At 46.1% G+C, this 20,716-nt stretch overlaps 1 protein-coding gene across 3 annotated transcripts in view; it reads right to left on the bottom strand.

The window, feature by feature from the left end:
* Positions 1-14,635, bottom strand: part of CCDC149 (coiled-coil domain containing 149) — a 98,625-nt gene extending 83,990 nt beyond the window's left edge. For 2 of the 3 annotated variants that reach the window (XM_074321912.2, XM_074321918.2), the window contains exon 1: positions 14,157-14,376. In XM_074321912.2, coding sequence (XP_074178013.2) covers positions 14,157-14,204 — 48 coding nt within the window. In that variant the 5' untranslated portion in view covers positions 14,205-14,376. Of the gene's footprint in view, positions 1-14,156 lie in introns of all 3 variants that reach the window. The other variant, XM_074321903.2, reaches the window with a different exon arrangement.
* Between the last annotated feature and the right edge of the window lie 6,081 nt (positions 14,636-20,716).

Here is a 20,716-nt window from a genome sequence, read left to right as displayed (position 1 = left end):
TATCCACAACACAAAGTCTATAAATACTATATCAAGGTATTAAATAGAATTTAAATGAAAGAATATTTTCATTCTGGCTCCATAAGTCAAAATACACACTTCCTAAAAATGAGTCTTTCACTGTACCACGTTGGTTGGTTGGTTGGTTGGTTGGTTCATTCATTCATTCATTCATTCATTCATTCAGTGAGGCTGTAGTAGAGGGGGAAAACACAGGCTTTGGAATCAGAAGATCCTGGGGTTCAAATCCCAGCTCTTGCATTACTCACATATTGTTTAACGTTTGCTTATCATCTCTTAGCTCTATTGACCACAGTTACAAAATGGTGGTAACCCTAGTTGCCTCCCAAGGCTGTTGTGAAGAATAAACCAATTGCATATATGAAGCATCCAGTATAGGACTTGGTACACTAAAAAATGCTCAGTAAAAGGTTTCCCTTTTCCTTCAAATACATACCTGAACTGAACATTATATGAAAAATACTTCATGTTGTGCCTGGCACACAACAAGTGCTTAATCAATGGGAAAACATTAGAATCACTTTACTGCTATTAGTAATAATAACGCGACCAAGAGTAGTAGTAGCAATCAGAGTGGGGGTCATAATAATAGTGGTAGTAAAATAACCAAGAGCTAAACTGAGAGTGAAATGGGAGAAGTGTCCCAGATGTGTGTGGTGAATACCCCCATGATTAGGACGTAGCCACTCAGCATCGAGTAGGACAGTGTTTCAGGGAGACAAGTGAAGTTTTTCTCAGTGTCTTCACGAATGAGTCCAATAACCAAAACAGTTATTTTCCTAACCCGCCAATGTCCCCTGAAAAGAACGTTTCTCTGAACCCAGCTGTTTAAGCTGTCCGGTGAATTTCTCTCCTCTCTTAAAAACGATTTCTTTAAAAGAAGTGGAGGAATGAGATGAACCAGCTGCCTGGAATTTGCTCTCCTAGAAAAATCTTTGTACCGCGTGCTAGGATGTGAGGTGCCCTTTCCAGCGCATGGTCGGTGGGACATACAACATGTCACACGTGCACTCAAAGAAATGAGCAAGCCAAGGAAGACACAAGCAGGCCACGCAAAAAAAGACCCAGGAAAACCTCAAGGTCACTGACTCTGCAGCCTATTTAGTTCTACTTAGTTCTAGAGCTAACTAGAACCCCTAATGTCGGACATCTGGGCTTTCTGATAGTGGGGAACAATACCATGAGTATTTCTAAGTCACAGGCTCAAAGTCCAACAAATGCATGGTTTGTGAATACCGTGGAATCCGACACTGCCTTATGACTGATGGTTATGACGACGAGAATGAGGAGTTAGTGACATGGAAGCTATTCTCTACTTACTGCTGAGCAGGAAGAAGAACAAGTTATAAAACCAGCGCACAGTGACAGAAGTCAGAATAATCGTTACCTGGGAAAGGGGCTGCCTGGGAAAGGACAAACGGAACCTTCTGGGAATCTAGGAATGTTCTACATGTTGGTCTGGCTGGCGGTGATGCAGGTACGTGCACACGTAAAATGACACCGAGCATTCACCGCGTGCATGCATTTCATGTCATACGAATGAAAAAGTAAAATAGCATATGATATACTCAGCTTTAGAAATCAAGGCATGGGAAATGTCTGGAATATTATACACTAAAATGTAAACAGCAGTCAGCTCTGAGTACTGGAATTAGGTTTTTGGGGTTTGTTTCGTTTTGTTTTGTTTTTCTTTTAAATGCATCTATATTTTCTAAATTTAGGGGTGCAATGAATTCATGCCTATTACTCAGATATTTAAAATTGAATCTACCATGACCCAAGGTTTTATCAGCTACTCACTTTTCTTTCCAAGCCTCTCCTCATTCACAGATTCAGTCCATCATGGGCAGACCCACAGCTCCCTAAGTGCTGGGGGTGAAACAGGAGGAGGTGGGGAGGTGAATCCTTGGCAGGATTAGATTTTCTCACCATGCTTGGATGGGTCTGGGTCACCTGGCACACCTGCCTTCAGCCCACAACAGCAGAGGTGGTGTCCTGACAGTTTTTCAAGATATGGTCACATCTGCAAGTCTCCAGGCACCACTCTCGCTCAACTTCCAGCCCATATTGAAGTCTGGGCAGGAATCTGGAACCAGACCCCAAAAGTCATTTTTCAGTTCAGTTCATGGGTTTAGAGCTAGGTCAGAGTGATATGAGCGGGCAAAAGGTCTGAACCCAAGGCTCCCAGTGGGAAAAACACTTAACTTGAAGTTAAAAGGCCTATCTCCACACACCAGCTTCTTGCGGAATAAACATAAAGAAGGGCTCTGGATTTCAGTTTCTTTTTCTATAAAATGAGGACCCTCTGCTCATTCTGACTAAGTGGTTATAAGGATTGGATTAGGGAACGCAGAGGAAAGTGACAACATCCTGCTGGACTTTGCACCCTAACTTTCAGCAAAGTGCCTGGGACACAGCAAATCCTTTTGAGTATCAGTGGAAGAAAAACAGATGTAAGGAGTTATTTTTATTATTTCTTGTGATGAGAAGATGACCATAGGAACCGAAGAAATTACACAATTTCTTTGCATGAGAGTCAACTGTGGCTGGCAGCTCTCCTTAGAGCAAACTTAAATTCTGGTCCAGAGCAGTGTGAAAGGCTGGCGCATGCTCAGACATACCATAACACACGTCGGAGCCCATTATACAAAGGAACTCTTTATAACCCAATGGTTTCCCACCCACAGCTTCTGCCTAACTCTTTTCAAGCAGTATATCTAATACAATAAAATTCCAGTTTGGCAGAAAGGAAGGAAAAGAAGGGAAGGAGGGAGAAACTGACTTCTAGTAAATTCATAAATCCCTTAGCGCTTATTAAAGGAGATTTGACTTACTACCTTTAAAAGATCACAATTTATATATTGAAACTCAGAAGAACTGTGAGATCAGATGGATATATAGTAAGGGGACTTTGGGGGAAAGAAACGGATGAGAATGGTTTCTGACAAAAAAAAAAAAAAAGATGTCCTTGTTTTAATTCAGTAGTTTTTCAATTCAAGTGTTAACTGAGAGCCCAATAGGTTTGTCATTTCTTTGAAATTTGTTCACTACACACAGGACTTTGCGCTGGGCACAGCAGGCGATTCACAAATGAATCAGCCCTTTCCTGCTCTGAGTTAACTCCAGGCTAGAAGCGAGACAAGAATATAATTCCAACGTCAGGCGGCCAGGAAGATGCTGGTCACAGAGGTGTGCTTACTGTGTTTCCCCGACAATAAGACTTAGCCAGACAATCAGCTCGAATGTATCTTTTGGAGCAAAAATTAATATAAGACCCGGTCTTATTTTACCATAAGACTGGATATAATATAATATAATATAATATAATATAATATAATATAATATAATATAACATAATATAATATACCAGGTCTTATATTAATTTTTAATGCAAAAGACGCATTAGGGCTGATTGTCCAGCTAGGTCTTATTTTTGGGGAAACACCGTAGATGCTATGGGATCGCAGAAGGCAAGGGGGCTTTCAGTTAGGGGGCAAGGCAGTCATGACCAAGCCTTGAAAGAAGCGAGGAGAAGTGAGAGAACAAGAGTTCCAGGCAGAGGATATAACCTGACCAAAGGCCAGGTACATGGGGACCGGAAGTGGTTCTGTTTGCCAGGAGCATAGGACATGTGAAAAGGAGAAATACAAAATAAGCCTAGAACATCTGGTTAGAATGAAAGTAAGAAAGGCCTTAAATGACAACACAGTCTGAACCAAAGTGAGAGCCAATAGGAGCCAGGGAGGTCTTTGAACCAGGAAGCGTCAGGACCAGAGTACGGCTTCCAGTCACTTGAACAGGCAGTAACGGATGGGAAGCAAAAGTACAAGGAGACGCAGGAGGCAGGAAGGCCCGTGGCTGATGGAGGCACCTGCAAGAGTCCAGTGGGGGAGGGATTACTGTTACTTCTTTGCCAGTAAGTGTTGTGTCTTTTCCTGAGCTTTGCCATAGGCCTAATAGGAGGTTTATTCAAAACCCAACAAAGGAAGAAAGTAGAGTGGTCAGCAGATGATTCTGAAGACCAGAGAGAGGTAATGAATGGGAAGGGGCCGAACCATTCGAGCAGGAGATAGGGCTGGAAGACAGAAGGATACAAAATCAGAAGGTGAATGAGGGGAGTGCAGAAGGGGCTGCGGGAATGGCCAGTGCTCAGAAATTGACCGAGTAGCTACAATCGTGCTGGAAGGTCTGGCCACACTGAAGACCGTTAGGAAAGAAGAAAAGGTTACAGACTGACCCTGACAGCACTCACCAGGCTGGAGCAAATTAAAAAGCAAATTGGAACTGGCTAGAAAAAGGGAGTCCCATCCCTGCCACCTCCAATATTGCCTTGGTCATGGGGTCTGCAGATGGCAGAGCAAGCAGATATGTCAATCTGTGCCCCATCAATATGAATTTTCAATGGCATCATCTTGACAGCTGGCAGCTGACACATCACCTCCCTCTGCAGAAGCATCTCTGAAGGTCTGGGGAGGGTTTTCCTACAGCCCGGGCAAGAATAGGACCACCACCTCAGCACTACAGGGTTGGGGACTTTAAAACACACTTTCCCATCATCTCACTTTATCCTCCTTCAATGAGAGACACAAAGCAGATATTCTGAGCCTCAGTGTCTAAAGTGCAGAGAAGTGGAGAAGACAGGACGTTTGCCCAAGACCATGCAGCTACCTAATACTGGAGTTTGATGACTTCTTAAACTCACTGCAGTCTGAGCCAGAAAGCTGGCCAGGACACCAGGCATGTGCTGGAGCCGTATGGACACACTCCCAGGTCCTTCAGGGCCAGGATCAGCCTGGGGGAGAGGCTGGAAGTAGGGCACAGCAGCAGGTGAGCAGGGCTGGCTCCGAGAGAATGTCGCAAATGGCAAGGTGAATTGTTTTTCTTTCCATCTTGCCTTCTCTTTATTCCCCACTTCCTTCCTTCTGCAAGTACCTGCAAAGTACCATGTGCCTGGCCTTCTGCTAGATGTTGGTGACCACCCACATCTCTGAGGGTCCCCTATACTCAGGAACCACATTACCTTGCCTTCTTATCCTGCCAATAACCCCCACATCATTTTCCCAACTGAAATACACCATCTACTTCTGAACCTCTTGAGGCTCAAGTGGAGGACGTGACATTTGAGCTGGGCTTGAAAGTAGGAGATAAGCAAAGGCTTCGAGATGCCTCAGGGTATGGAATGATCTGGTAACAGGCAGGAGTTCTATGGAGAGTGGGGGAGGTGGCGAACATTAGGGATACGGGGTAGTTACCAGGGATGAAGAGGGAGCAGGGTTCACTCTGCAGCCGTCAGAGCTTCAGGCACAGGAGTGGTAGATCACTTCCGTGTTTGGAACAACAACTCCAGTAACTGCATGGAGGAAAGATCTTAGAGGATGCTGCAAATACTCTGAGGAGCATGGGTGAGAACCTGGGCCGTGGTGCCATAGTGGGAATGGTGACATAAAGTCCTTACTTGAGGACTTGTACAAAAGCAGAAGATGCAGGCCCTGATAATAATTAAATTGGTGGGTCGGATAAGTGGGGAAGAAGGATCAAAGTGATGTTAATTGAGATGAGATGGAAGAAGGGAAGGAGGGATAGGAAAGGCAGAGGGAGGATGACTTCAGGGAGGGCACACTGAGTGTGAGGTGCCTGGGGGACATGTCCAGTGGCCACATGGAGGGATGCAGAAGCCCAGCATGTAGGGACAGAAGAATGGAGTGTCGGAGGCTGCACAGCCAGGTGTCAAATAGGTTCAGCCCCGAAGAAAGACCACTAGGTGCGGCAAATAAGAGGCTTGTCTTGGGTGACCTAGGCAGGGGCATTTTCAGGAGCAAAGAAGAGACGGGAGGCAGACTCAGGTGGGGTGACAGTGGATGAGAGCAAGGCGACAGAGGTACAGGTACAGGAACAGGTACAGGTAGGCTCCTGTGTCCTGCTCAGTCCTCATGCCCACCCAGGCCCTCACATACACTCTTGGCAAATCAGTTACCTTCCCAACGCATCCAGGCCACTTCTGCCCTGCTCAGAGGGTACAAGCATATCACTGGTCACCTCCAGAATGAAGGCCACATTCAGGACCCCAGCACCCTATACAGATAACAGGGCATTCAAGCCTGCCTAACAAACAACACCTGACGCCCTACTATGTGTCACCAACCAGAGACCAAACGATTTAGGATCTCCCAGACAAGCGCTACATTTTGCCACCTCTGCTATCTCCCCTCCTTCGTCCTAAAACACCCTTCCTAGGCATCTCCACTTGCTGAAATCCTGGCCCAACTGCCAACTTCATCAAGAAGCTTCCTCAATCCCCCAATCTGAATTAACTTTCCCTTACTCTGCAGAGCATGTATGACAATGTGTCATCACACAGTGGCCTTTTCCCTACTCTCTATCACCACTGGACTGTAAACCCCTTGAGAACGACTATCATATGCACAAAGCTTTGCACACAATAGTACCCAATACGTGTCTGGTACATTGAGCGCTGGCTGACCTTCTCCCCTGCTATCCCGTCCCACTGAAATATCCCTGGGCTGTCCTTCACTCCCCCATGCCACCCAACTAACCTAACCCTGAGATGGATGCATCCTGGTGTCACTAACCCCCCGCCAGTGTGTCTGCCATGAATGAAGCTATAGGTGGGCAGGCACATCCATGAGTCTCTTTCCATAAATGAGGATACGCAATCAAAATAAAGGCCCTGCAAATGGGCCAGCACTGAGTCGGTTCTGGGATTCTATATCAGAATCCTCATTCAGGTCCTACTCCTCTTCAGCCATAGCATGAAGCTCATCATTCTAGAATTCCTGTCTCCTACCCAACGCAGTCCATTCTCTTAGGAGTTCACTGACTCATGTCAGAGTTAAGATCCACACCCAGGGAAGGCCTTTCCTTTCTCAGGGAGCACCTAAGTGCTGTGGGAATGACTTTGAACCTCAGCTACATAATGCAATAGGATGAAGAGCTCCCTCCAAGCACGGGTGGTCATGGATGATTTTGTGAGGGATGTGGGTTTCTATTCCACCTTGAAGGACTAATAAAGGCTGTGGTCGGGGTATGAGAATAAGGTACATGCCAGAATGCACGACAGATCAGTTTGGCTGGAGCCGCCAATTTATGAGAGGAGGAGAGTCATAAGGCCAGCTTGAGGAGGGCCTTGAATACCAACAATGGGGAGCCATGGAAGGCTTCTGAGTAAGAGAACCTGGTGAAAAGTGCTTTACTTTTTAAGGTGGCTGAATAGGTTAGTTGTATAGAGGGTAGACTGGCTTGAAGATGATCTGATATCCTGAACATGATTAAGACGTGCTACAATAAAATAGCATAAGATAATGGAAACAGAGTAGATTAGAACAGGTGAAATGAAAACAGGAAGATTTCAAAATAAAAAATCAACCAAAGGTTTCTGTTCTTGGGGACCAGGCATCCCCTACGAATGGTGCCATTTTACCTGATGGGCCAGAGAGAGATGCAGACTTTTCACTAAGCAAAATCCTTTGCCATGAGGTACCCCAAACCCCAGTATGATTCTTTTTAGTGGTGGGAAACCAGGCAGTGAGTAAGAAATGTCATTCACTCTGGCCATTTTCATTCAGGCACTAGCCAAAGTCTCTAATCTTCAACCAATTATTTTATTCAATGTGAAAGTCAGTAAATTAATTTTTAGCATAATAAGAGTAGAAATTGTCAATTTTAGAAGCACATATGCGAATTTCCATGTACAGGAGAGAACATGAATCCCATTAGTTAAAAATAGCAGTTGTGCTCACTTTCCCCCACATGCTAATTTTAATAGACTTACTCTGAAATTAGCCTGCCTTTATGAAGATAGCTGCTCATCAAAAATGTTTCCAGTAAGCACTAAGCTTGCCTCATGAGAGTTCAAGTGCTCCCAGGAAACTGTGAACAATGTAGAGTTCTAAATGGAACTCAGTGTCCTCTCTCTCACCAGACTCTCACCCCGCAACCTTCATTACACCTCGCACCACCACTTTCTAGCCACCAATCAAGGGTCATGTTGGACTCACTCTATTCCATCTTCCCAATCCAGTTGGCTATAAAACCCTGTAAGGGTCTTCCTTTAAAATCTTTCTTGTAGACATCCCTTTTTCTCTATTCCCACTGGTACTGCATCTTCTTACCACTTCATTCATTCAAACATCCAGGCATTCATACATTCTACACTTACTGAGTAGATACAAAGGGCAAGGTACAAATTAGTAACTAAGGTCACAAATTAGTAACATATGTTCCCTACTCTCAAGAAGATCTTTTGGGTTCAGTGGAGAGACAAGTCAAGGGTTAATTAGAAAAGTATATGGTAAGTGGTATGATACACGTGCAACAGGAATAATTGACAATATTGATGATGAGAGAAAAAAATCTTATCTTTCCCTGAGTCCTAGCAAGGTTACCAAATTTGTCTTTATATGGTTAATAAAGGCTTGTAGACGACAAGGCTCAGTGAGTATTGAGTTCAGTGGAAACAAATCTATCTCAAGTATTTTTGTCGACTTGTACTCCAGCTACAAAAGCATTCAGTGACTCTCTATTACCAGCTGCCTTAGAGCACACCCTTCTGTTTTGCTCTTGAAGTCGTTCACCATCTTGTCTACCCTGGCTGTTCAACCTTTAAGTCTGCTATACGTGAACCCACTAGTTTCAGTCTTTATCTGGAGCATTTCCTCAAAGGCCAACCACCAGCCTAGTGTTCATACTTGCTTCCTGTCATGATGGCCCATGCCCTCTTCAACCAAAGGGGAGGGATCCGGTTCAAGTTCCACTTCTCAGACGCTTTTTCCTACTTCAAGCTTCACCAACTGCCTATATATGTGTCTAAGACATACTGTTCACTACTGTGCATTGTTTTTTCATTGCCTCTATGGAGACAATGGCCCAACAGTTTCCCAAAGTTTTCCGCAGCTCAGGAGTGACTTGGGGGCAGCAGAATATGATCTTACCCCCACTGTGTGCACTAGAGCGAAGTCCCCCATGCCTAGAGCAGTGAAGAAACACGACATCCACTTGTTCTTCATTCACCCAAAGTAGCATGGCTATGGTACTGACAGCCAAAGGGCCAGCAGAGGCCCGAGAGGGGAACAAGGGAGGACACCACAGTGACCTCCAGTGACCATTGACCAGATTCTAGACTGAAATAAGGAGATCGTGACTCAACAAAAACAGCGCAGACCAGATGTGTACCCTCTACCCCATCACCCCTGTCAATGGCTGAGTTCTATTTAAGCACCCTACAACTTAAATACAAATTCAGGGAAAGGGGGAGACATGATTCCAGTCCAGATTACATTCCCACCACCCTTATCATGGGAATTTGTCATCAAAATTAAGGTGTTTTGCCAAAATAAAGACGTTTTCATTCCGTGAACACCTGCGTTTGTGTCCTGAGGGTCATTTTCATTGTATTGATGGCCACTAAACACTTACTTGCCAGTTGGAGAACTGAACACTAAGAAGTATGATTTCCTTTGACCCTCACAACTACAAGTACTTTATCATTCTATTTAAAGATGAGAAAAATGAGGCTCAGAGAAGTTGCATAATGTGGTGATTCTCCCTTTTCTGGCAAACAGCTTCCACTGTCCCAACCACTGTTGTCCATGTGGTTCATGCAGGGTCCCGTGCACAACTCAAGGCCTAAGACAATCAGATCACTACACTCCTGCATGATTTCTTCCAGGGCAGATGAATAATCTAAGTGGGTTCAAATGCAGTAACTCCTGGGCTTTTATGGCATCTACTTCATAAGAGTTTCTGGATTTCCCTCTGGACTTGAACTTGAGAGGATGGGAGGCTGAGACTGAAGACAGGTATCAAGCAAAGATGGAGAGAAAGCATCTGTCTGAGTGCTGAATCCAGCTCTGCCCAAAGTCAACCCATCTTGGAATTATTAGTCACGTCGGCCGTAGTAGTTTGCTTTTGCTCCCACAACAAATTGCCACAAACAGGGTATTTTGAACCAACAGAAACTAATATTCTGATATTCTTGGGAGTAGGAATTCCAAAGTCAAGGTATCAGCAGGGCCATGCTCCCTAACAAGGCTCTAGGGGAGCATCCTTCCTTGCCTCTTCCTAGTTTCTGGTAGTGGCCAGGGATCTTTGGCATTCCTTGCCTTTCAGCTACATAACTCTGATCTCTGCCTCTGTCATCAGGACTTCTTTCCTCTGTGACTTCATACTGTCTTCCCTCTGTGCATTTCTGTGTCCAAATTTCCCTCTTCTTATTATAAGGATGCTGATCATTGAAGTAGGAGCCTACTCGAATGACCTCACCCAAATAAGGTAACATCCACTAATACAGAGAATTAAGACTTGAACATATTTGGGGGGGAACAAAATTCAACCCACAACATCAGCCAATAAATTCCTTCTGAGCTAAAACACTTGGGTTGGGTTTTTGATGATTTGCATTAAGAAAGGAGTAGAGCCAAGACTTACCCCAGTTCTCAGTCAACAATCAAGACCCAAAGCTGTGCCCTTAACCACAAGGCTGGACTACACGTGATTCAACCTCTCCCAAAAGTCAGCGGCTCTACTTTAGGTAGAGGCCCAGGTCGACTGTCTTCTGTCTACCTCACGCCACTGTATATATAACACACTCATGGAATACGAGAATGATTGCTATCTAATTAATTAACCAAAACCCAAATAGTGAAATTGAATTAGGCATGGCTTAATCATAGGGCAGTAGACTGAGAGATGACCGGGACTTTTATCTTGGAAATAAAAAGTTATTGATTGCCCGCCCGGCTGCATTTCAAGATTTCCCCTTGATTTTGAAAGATCACCTCAGGTGGTGATAAGAAGAACATTTCCCCTCCCCAGACATTTAATTTCCAAAGTAGAGCACCAGCCATGCTTCTTTCACATGCATGGCCGTGTTTACTTCAGGGCCTGAGAGAAGGCTGTAATTTCAGCTTGTTACACTAAAAATATGAAAATCAAACTGATCTCTGTAGGATTGTTGTAAATGAAAACTGCTTCCTAGAGGCAAACCAAGGAAGCAAACTGATTGATTGAGAGCACAGGGCTCTGGGCAGGAAAGGCAATGGAGGTGGAGCCAGGGTAGGAGGTAGAAGCCGGGACTTCTGCAGAAATAGATGTGAGAGCATCAAAAAGCCCATCCAGCTAGGTCAGCTGTCTGGTGCCATCTTCCCCAGTTCCTTGGGCTGACTTCCAAAGTCACTTTGAAACATCACTGGCCACTGACCACACTCTTCCTTGAATCCCACCAGGATGAGTACCAGACAATTCTCCATGCCAGGCCCAGTCCACACCTGGCCTGCTAAATAAACCTGAGTGGGCAGGAGAACGGAGAATCACCTGGGTGATTCCCACAGTTTGTGAAAAACCACAGTTTGTGAGAAAGGCAAATTTGGGGCTATAACCCCCAGGCATTTTTATGCCCTACATGTATTAGTTTCCTGTGGCTGCCATAACAAATTACTACAAATTGGGTGGCTTAAAACACAGAAATGTATTCTTTCACAGTTGTGAAGGCCAGAAGACCAAAGTCCAGGTGTAAGCAGGACTGGTTCCTTCTGGAAGTTCTGAAGCAATATCTGTTCAAGGCCTCTTTCCGCTTCTGGTTTCTGCTGGCAACCCTTGGCATTCCTTGGCTTATTGCTGCATAACCCCCATTTCTGCCTCTATCTTCATATGGTATCTTGGTCTTCCCATAGCCTTCTCCCTTGGATCGCTGGGCCTCAAATCTATCTTTATTTGTCTTATAAGTATACCAGTCATTAGATTTATGGCCCACCCTAAATCCAGGATGATCTCATCCTGGGATTCTTAGTTATATGTACAAAGACCCTATATCCAAATAAGGTCATAGTCACAAGGGTGGGGGGAAGGGAGGTTAGCTGTGGCATGGGGGAGATTTCAATCCACTACAGTAGTTTTGGGGAGAGACCCAAATCTAAGTGACTCTGCTCCCAAAAGACTCTGATGCAGGTGATCTGTGGATCATATTCTGAGAACAATCCAGTTCCTGAGGATTCAGAAATGAATAAGACACAGTCCCCTCTCTTGGAGAACCTGCTGTCTGGTGGAAGATACAGACAGAAAAACTGATGATTAAAATACAAAGTATGGTCTAAAGATCCCAAGCTCCGGAGTCAGACAGACCAGGGTTCCAACTCTGCCCCCGCCAGCTGTGAGGCTCTGAGCACATTTCTTAGCCTGTCTGAGACACAGTCTCCTTCTCTGTAAAGTAATAGTTCCTACCTTATACCATGAGAATGAGGCCATGGAAAAATGCTTGACATCAAAGATGGACTCAAGAAATAGCTACTAGCTATTGTGAAGGCGGAAAGCATGTTGCATTCATTTTCACATCCCCAGCCCCTCACTGTGTGTCTTCCACAGCCTAAGCCTTTAATGAATGTCTGTGGAAGGAAAGAAGGCACACCTCTGGAGAAACGCAGCTGGGATAGGCAAGACAACTCCGGAAAGACCCACCTCAGACTTATTCTACAAGCATTTTTTGGGCACCTGCTGTGTATGATGCTCAGCATGTAGGCCCTTGGAACAAAGAGCCAAATAAAACCCACAGCCTAGCAGGGAGACCGCTGGGTTATACAGTGTACCTCCTTCCTTTGGTTTTCCATCCTGCACGTTCCATTCATTAGTATTCTCTTAGTGTTAGTGTGACTCCCTCCCAAACTATACTATATGTTCAGGAGTCTTTTGAGAGCACAAAGAGTTCTCTCTTCTTCACCACTGAACCACAAGTACCTAGCAATGAACCTGACTCCTAATAGGCATTTGATGAGTATTTTTTGGTATAGTGAATATTCTGCTGCTATTTCAGAGTTCAACACTGGACATCTATGAAGAACCATTTCCAGCCTCCGTGACTGCTGGGTATGATTTTTGAGCGGGCAAGTGAAAAGATGACCAGAGGATCAATCTGTCCCTTGACATAAAGTCTGAAAGTTAGAGGAAATGGGGACAGGCTGTGATATAATGTATCATTAATACTGTGAAGTCAGGAGCTTTCAACTACTAGGCCAAGAGTAAACAAACTAAACTAGGGGATAAGCTGCCATCTCGTTCCTCTTTAGAAATACAATGCTTTGCACACACTGGACATTCAGTACTGTTACCAGGCTGACCTGGAGGCCCAGAAAATGATTCGAAGGGAAAAACAGTACATGGTTTCCCTTCCAACACCCCACAAGGGAAGGAAGAGAGCAAACCATTACACCCTGCATGTGTGCACAAGAGTAAAGAAAAATAATCCCAATGTGGGCTTTGGGGGTGGGAAATAATTTTCAGGAGGGAGAAAAGGAAGAATTTCTAGTGGATGGTAGGTAACATGGGTAACTGCCATCACAAATGGTGCTGCTAAGTCAGGACAAGCAACTCACCTGTGAGAAGGAGACATCAGCACTCCCTTTCACCTGGAGAAGTCAGGCAGCCCCTACCAGCCTAAAAACCTCTTAGGGTGGACTGAAGAGGGAACAGCATAGGAGTCCAAAATCGGCCCCCAGGGGTGCGTACAGCAACATAGGAAGGCATGGTGTTCTCTGCTTCCACAAATCGAATGACACGAGCACCTGTGTTTCACTCCTTTGATAAATGGCCCACCACCTTGCATACAGTAGGCCTGCAGTAACACGTGTTCATTTAACTGAATAAGTGAATGAATGAAGGCTACAGAGAACCCGGATCTCCACCACCCAAACCTCCGCCGCAGGTAATGCCACCTGGCCTGGGTGTTACCCTGGGCCCGGATTTCCCCCCTGGCACCACCTTTCCGCTTCAGCACCGGGCGTCCAATCGCTTGGCTCCAAAACAGTGGTGACCAGAAAGGCAGGTGGGACTTGGCTCCTTCTCCCGGATCCCCGGGCTTCTCTCTCCAATCCAGGACCAAGCCCTGCCTGAGGAAAGGCCCCTCCCCAAAGGCTGGCACCATATGGCGTGGAAGAAAGTGGCACCGGGATAGACCGGAAAGTGCGGGAGGAACGGCGCACCTGGCGGGTCGCGCGGAGACAGCGCGCCGCGGCCACCGGGTGCGCGTCCCCCGCGCGTCCCTGCCCTGGCTCGGCCACCCGGGGGCGCGGGCCCGGGGCTGGTGGCAGCTCGGCCCGGCCCATCCCGCCTGGCCGGCGCCTCGGCCTCACCTCGCTCACCAGCCCCTGCCAGTCGCTCTCGGTCCGGTCGCTGTTCATGGCCTTCTCCTACAGGCGCGGGCGGGCTGCATGGACGCCGCCCTTCTCCACGTCCGATTCTTCCTCCCGTGGCGCTGCTGCCGTCGCCTCCACCCGGGCCCCGCGAGGGCCCGGCGCCTCCGACCCGCTGCGCCGCCGCCTCCTGCGGCCGCCGCGCTGTTGACTCAACGTCAGCCTCCGCAGGAGGAAGGGGAGGAGGAGCCGCGGCCGCCGAGGCCGCAGCCACAGCCGGGCCGGACTCGGCCCGCCCCGCGCTGCCCGGGACCCTCGGATCGCGCCCGGGTTCGTAGAGAAGGGGCAGCCCGGGTCCCAGCCCAGAGGTAACCCCTGACCCCAGCATTACCGCTCTCCAGGGCTGGAGGCGAGGGCGCGGGCACCAGGGTGCCCCCCTCATGAAGCACATCCCCAAATCCAGCCTTTCCCTGAACACCATCAGGCTCCTGCCACTAGAATGTAAGCCGCACCCAGGCAGGGGGCTTTGCTCTGTTCTCTGATGAACGCTAGGTACAGGGCCTGGCATAGAGTACATGCTCTACACAGATTTGTTGAATGCCTGAATGATTGAACCACGTGTGATATATTTAGCATTGTTGTTCAAGCTACTAAGAGTTACTTATATTTACTTCTTAAATTATCAGCTGTCATAAATAGAAAGCAAATGTAAAAATTGAAAATAAAATGATATTGAATTCTAACTAGGCCGAAAAGCTCTGAGTTTGATGTTTAGCATGTGTCAGGAAAGGTATCAGCATCAAATGGAGACGCCCTCGAAGAGGAAGGACTGAAAGAAAATGACAGGGCAGGTGAGGCTCACACATGAGGCGATATTATTCCAGGTGTTTGTCCTGTGCCACCTAAAATCCTCTTACCGACCACCACCAATAGTGAGCTTTCCATACCTGCAGAAACACTGCCTGTGGAGATGAGCAGGTAGGTTGAAAAGAAGTTGTGAACCCATTTGACAGGTGTGAAAGCATCACAGCCAACATTTATTTATTATTTTTAGCCCTTGTTGATCCTAGATCAACCCCATGAGGTGGATGTTATCCCCATTTGTCAGATGGGGAAATGGAGGCCTGCAAAGTGTTGCTAGATGAGGGAAACAAGCAGCCAACTGCCACATATCATGAGTCAGGCCATCGATTCCCTCCCACTCCACCCCCCACGCTGCCACAGATGCATGCATGAGCCTAGCTGAGACCAGAGCTACCCAGCTGAGCCTTGTCTAATTTTCTGACCCACAGATCATGTGCTACAGAACTGTTGTTGCTTTAAGCCATTCATGTGTGGGGTGGTTTGCTATATATCAACAAATAACATATAAATGGTGACACTGCTGATAAAGAGCCTGGATGGCCTCAACTCTGCCTAGCAGCTCTTAAAAAGCAATAGCCCCTAGCATCATGACTTGTTGAGTCCTCATCTAAAGAAGATTCTACAACAGACTCTGGCAGGCCAGAAACTATGAGAAGGAGTCCGTCTCCCAGTTAGCACATTTATTCTGTGCCTGTTGTGTACAAATATTACACTCATCTTGGGTTCAATAACACTGCAGACCAGTCTGTGTTGTGGGAACTGAAGGTTTGTAAACCTTACCATCAAGATTTTGCTCTAGAAAATAAAAAGAAAAAGAAGGGGCTAGAATGCAGCTAAGGCTTCTGGTCTTCCGACCATGCTGGGCCACATAATCCATTCTCTTTGTAATCCAACTAGATAGAAAGAAGGTCATCCCTGAGCTGAACGTCTAGGGTTAACTCAGCATCAAGCCCTTGTTCCCAACAGTCTGATGTCTCATGCTAAGAAGCAAGGTACTGTCTGCCAATATATTGCCCTTTGGCAAACCATCTGGTTTCATTCTGACCTGTCAATGAAATAGACTGTAAGAGTGGACATAACTTGGTCCATCTGCCTTCCGCCACCTCCTGGTCTGCACCTTGCTATCGGCTGGCATTCAGGTGGGAAGGCATCCTGCCCCTTGCAGTTACCATGTTTAGCTAAGGCTTTCAGTACTGCTGCTCCTTGGAAGCTTTCACTCGTATTTCAGGCAGCAGGACACACTATCAGCAAGCTGTTGGGAGCCAAGGGATCTTACATTAGAAGCCATGTACCTTTAAGACAACTCTCTGTGTGACGCCATTTCTCTTAGTTGCTTTCCTTCTCTGAAGTAAGTCAGCCAATTATTAAGGTATTTAAAAATAAAATTGGGAGTGAAGTGAATCAAAGAGTGGCAAGCCTCTTCCCTCCTCAGCACGTGGAGAAACTTCCAAGTCAATTGAAACAGCATCTCCTGTTGCCTGGGTTCTCCTTAGAGGTTTCATGCCCCATGTGCCAGCTCGAACCTGCTTCACTTGTGGGATGTGATGAAATCACAAAGCAAGGCAATGTTGCTGCGAGCAATTCTTTTTTATCTCTTTTCATTTATGCAGCCTGACATTGAGTAATAATAATAATTAAATGCCATTTAAGCTTTTAGGCACCTATACCAGAAGGCTTCTAGATACCTCATCAACAGCAGCCCTGGCTGACAAAAACAAAGCTAATTATATCATGGTTAACTTAAAAAAAAAAAAAAGAAATAATAATAATAAAACTGCTGACCAATGATCCCTACCTCTGAGGAAAGCAGCACATTAAATGTTCCATCTGACAATCCATTTGCACTGGACCAGGTGAAAACCAGGTGCCCTTGTCTTAAATTTGCCACTAAGTATTGACATGTTGGCTTGAGCCTCTGTTTTCACATCCCCTTAGCTCTCTGAAGATCCTCTAGGGACCCAATTTTTCCATATATATTCCTAGCCCCAGGGCCAGTTTTATGTATGGTATGTATGTATGTATGTATGTATGTATGTATGTATGTATTTGCACATATAGTGTTAGAAGAAAGTGTTTAGATGCTTCTGAGTGATGCTTTTCACTTTCAAAAGTTGAAGAGGGTTTTCGATGTAGAAACTACAAAATAGCTTAATCTAAGAAATGGAACCAGCAGATACTGATGGAAAACAAAACAAAACAAAAAAATCTCTGGAGAGATTGGAACGAAAGGGAGACTTGAACTTGTTAGAAACCTGAGCCTCTAGTTGCAGGTTTTCTACTGACTTGCAGGATGGCTCTGGCCATGTCCCAACAAACCCAGACACACAGGGAAAACCCTCAAGCTTTTGATACAGCTTCTCCCAACAGTATTTTCAGTTCAATTCTGGCTGCCCAAGCAAAACTGTCAGAGTTCTCATTAAAGGAAACGAAGCAAATCTCCAGGAGAGATTTTTTTCTCTGAACTATACAACTGGGGCAATATTCATTGCTACTCCTTTCCCCAGTCACTTTTCTCCTGCCTGAATTAAGAAACCCAGTCTGATGAGCCTGGAAAGAAAATGATTCATAATGACTGTGGTTTATAGTGGTAGATAAATATATTTTTTTAATTAGCTCTATGTGAACCAAGGTCCCTAATTCTTGCTCTTGTCAAAGGGGGGGCATTTTGACAGGTCCTGCCAGAAGCCCCTATGGGCTGGTTGCTAAATGCCTTCCTTTGTTCTTGATTTCATCCAAGGGCAGAGGACTGCAGGTCCCAGCGTGCACTGCAGTCAGGCCTCCTGCAAAGCCCTGAGACCTGAGGTCCCCTGGGCCACTGGATTCAATTCTGGAAAAGATAAACCTCCCCTCTTCCCCCTACCTGGGGACAATCTGCAAAGGGCTTCATCCGTTTTTCTATCAGGGCTGGCAGCCAGACACCAGACAGACAGGCAGGGGATCCTGGCCAGCTTCCTGACTCAGAGCTTCCTCTGTCTCTTAGCCCCCTGAGCTTCTGGGCCCTCTCTCTGCCTCCAGTAAACCCTCCCTGCCCAGCAGCAAACAATCAGTTGCCCACTGCTCCCCCCAGCCCCACTGGCTGCCAATCAGTCAGGCAGCAGGGGGTGGAAGGAAGTTCCACTCCCTGCTGAACCTCCACGAGGTGCTCAAAATGACTGAGTGGGGCTGATGATGGCCTGGTGGGCCAGGCCCTGCAATTGCCATCCTGAGGGGGCACAGGCATGGGTGTGATTGGCTAGGGCATTGTGGGGCAGGGGGTCGGGATGAGGGGAGGCAGAGGGGCAGCTCCTTCTGCTGATGGAAGAGTTCCAGGAGTGGGGACTAGGATGTCAGCAGCAAAGGGCATCTGCCAGAGGAGCCAAATAGGAAAGGAGAGGCAGAGGGAGATTCAGGGCCTGGGGCTCCTGATGAGAGGCCAGAAAATGAAGAACCAGGGGAGAAACGTGGAAAACCTTGGACGCAGGGGTGGGTGGGAAGATTGACCGACAACCTGGGCTGGTGGAGGGAGTGGAGTGACTCGTGGCCCAAGGAAGGAGTTAAATGAAAAAGAGACAGGGAAAGTCACTCACCTCTCAGATTATTCAAATGTGTTGTACTTATTGATAATGTATTTCATTTCTTCTGCAAGGGGGGTAGGATATGATTCAGCACAAATTTGATGTAAATTTATGGAAATGGAAGTGTAGAGAGGCTGCAAGCCCAAACTGCTGGCGGGTCGGCTGCATGGCCCTCAGCTAGGCGAGGTTACCACTCTCTGGACTTGGGGAGCTGAAAATAGAAGCATCTGACTTGGGGGCCACTGGCCTCTCCTGCAGGCCAAGAGAGGGACTGACCCCGCTGCTCTGGAAAGCTTATTAAAAAGGAAAAAAGTCTGACAACTGTCTAAAATAGAATCACCTACATTGTCCTCCTGTCTGATTTTTGTCTTAGGGTGGGGGGACCATTTTTATCCAGTAGAGATGGGCAGGGGAGAAAAAAAAGAAGAGAATTAACATTATCTAGGACGTGCTGTGTGCACTGAATATGTTAGTTAAGTGACAGAAATGTTGTTTTTCCTTCTGCACTATGAAAGAATAATGGGGCTTGGGGAGGGGACAAAGAAAACAATTTGCAAGAGAGGGTGAAAAGGTGGCATGCCATATAAATGGCCAGAGCTGGTAAAATATTTATCGTCCATTAGACTGTCCTTCACAACACTGGATGTTGATTTTTATCTTCCCCCCTCATACCAGGTCATGACATTTAGCTAATGATGTGCCTCTCCCAGTTGGTAGCAGCCTCTCCAGCCTGGCTGTGACCCCAACAGCAAAGAGAACCTTTTGCAGTTTGGGAGTAGCCTCTCTGGGCCAGGCCTTATTCTGTGACTTGTAATTGCAATAAAACAGGAGGTTCAAGACACCAGAGACAAAGCCAGGCCAAAGGGTTTTACTGCCCCTTCATTCCTGTTAGAGACAAATAGTCTTGCTTTCCACCAAAGCTGCAATTCCTTTCAATATCCAAACAGTGTGGGGATCAGAGCGGCTGTGGTTCAGCTGGTCTCAGGGCAGACAAGTGGTGTTTGGTTGCAGCCCCCAGCTCTGGTCTGTGGGTATGTTTGAGCAAATATTTCAAAGGATGGCAGTGATCTGCTCATTTTTATTACATTTGTGGGGCAGAATTGTTAGCCCTTGGTGACACCGATTATAATGCGGTGACCTCATTCAGTCACCAAAGGGCAAATTTCTCTTTGTTCTCTAACAGAAACACAACATGGCAAGTAAACATGATTTCTAAAGAGAAACTATCAACAAGGGTATTTACAAGCTTATCATGTCCTTGCTATTGCACCAAGTGGCTTTCCTTTGGGGAAAGAGTCACATATATGCTCACATGTGACATAATGGTTGCTGTTTATTAACCCTGTTTGCTCCCATGATACAGTAAAAGTAATCTTAAAGTGATATAAGAAAGTCTGAGGAGGTTCTCTTTTATCATACAGGGTCATTTATTCACTTAACAAACACTTCTTGAGCTTGTCCTACACACTGAGCAAGGCCATGGGAATTACGACCAGGCTAAGATCCGGTCCTCTGTCCTCCAGGTTCTCAGTCTATTATCCACAGTCCCCAAGCAGCTGAACACTGGTGGAGATATGTTCCAGAACTGGCTTCTTCAGCTGTGGTGTGTCATATATCAGCTTCTTCAGGAACTGGGAATGAACTCTGAAAACTAGATCTCTTTGGTACACTAAAATGTGGTTAAAATGGCAAGTTCTATGATATATATATATATATATATATATATATATATATATATATATATTATCATAATAAAAAAGTAAAAGAAAAAGCTTTGGGGGGGAGTGGAAAACACAAAAAAAAGAAAAACCAGGTCCATGTGGAAAGCCAGGCAGGGCAGAATCAAAGACTTCAAAGACATAGAAAGCACGCATTGGCAAATTTACTCACCAAATCCCAGAACATTTGAAAAAGGGGAAGCAATGACCCCTTTCCAAGGTGAAGTAAGAAGTCATTGGACAAAAACGTTGGAAAAGAAGCAGTGGGTCCGAACAGCGAGTATGGAAGTTGGGGCACCTTCACGTCTCTGTGACTTATCCTCATCTGTACAATGAGCAGATTAGGCTGGGTGACCACAAATGTCTGTGACTCTATGAAATTGAAGCAGAATTTTACCTTCGGGTGGAACTCTGTACAAAAGGT

This window comes from Rhinolophus sinicus, chromosome 1 (genome assembly GCF_057876585.1).
Source record: "Rhinolophus sinicus isolate RSI-liver-muscle chromosome 1, RSI-T2T, whole genome shotgun sequence".
In the NCBI taxonomy this organism is placed as follows: domain Eukaryota; kingdom Metazoa; phylum Chordata; class Mammalia; order Chiroptera; family Rhinolophidae; genus Rhinolophus; species Rhinolophus sinicus.
This window is presented reverse-complemented; position numbering and strand designations above follow the sequence as displayed.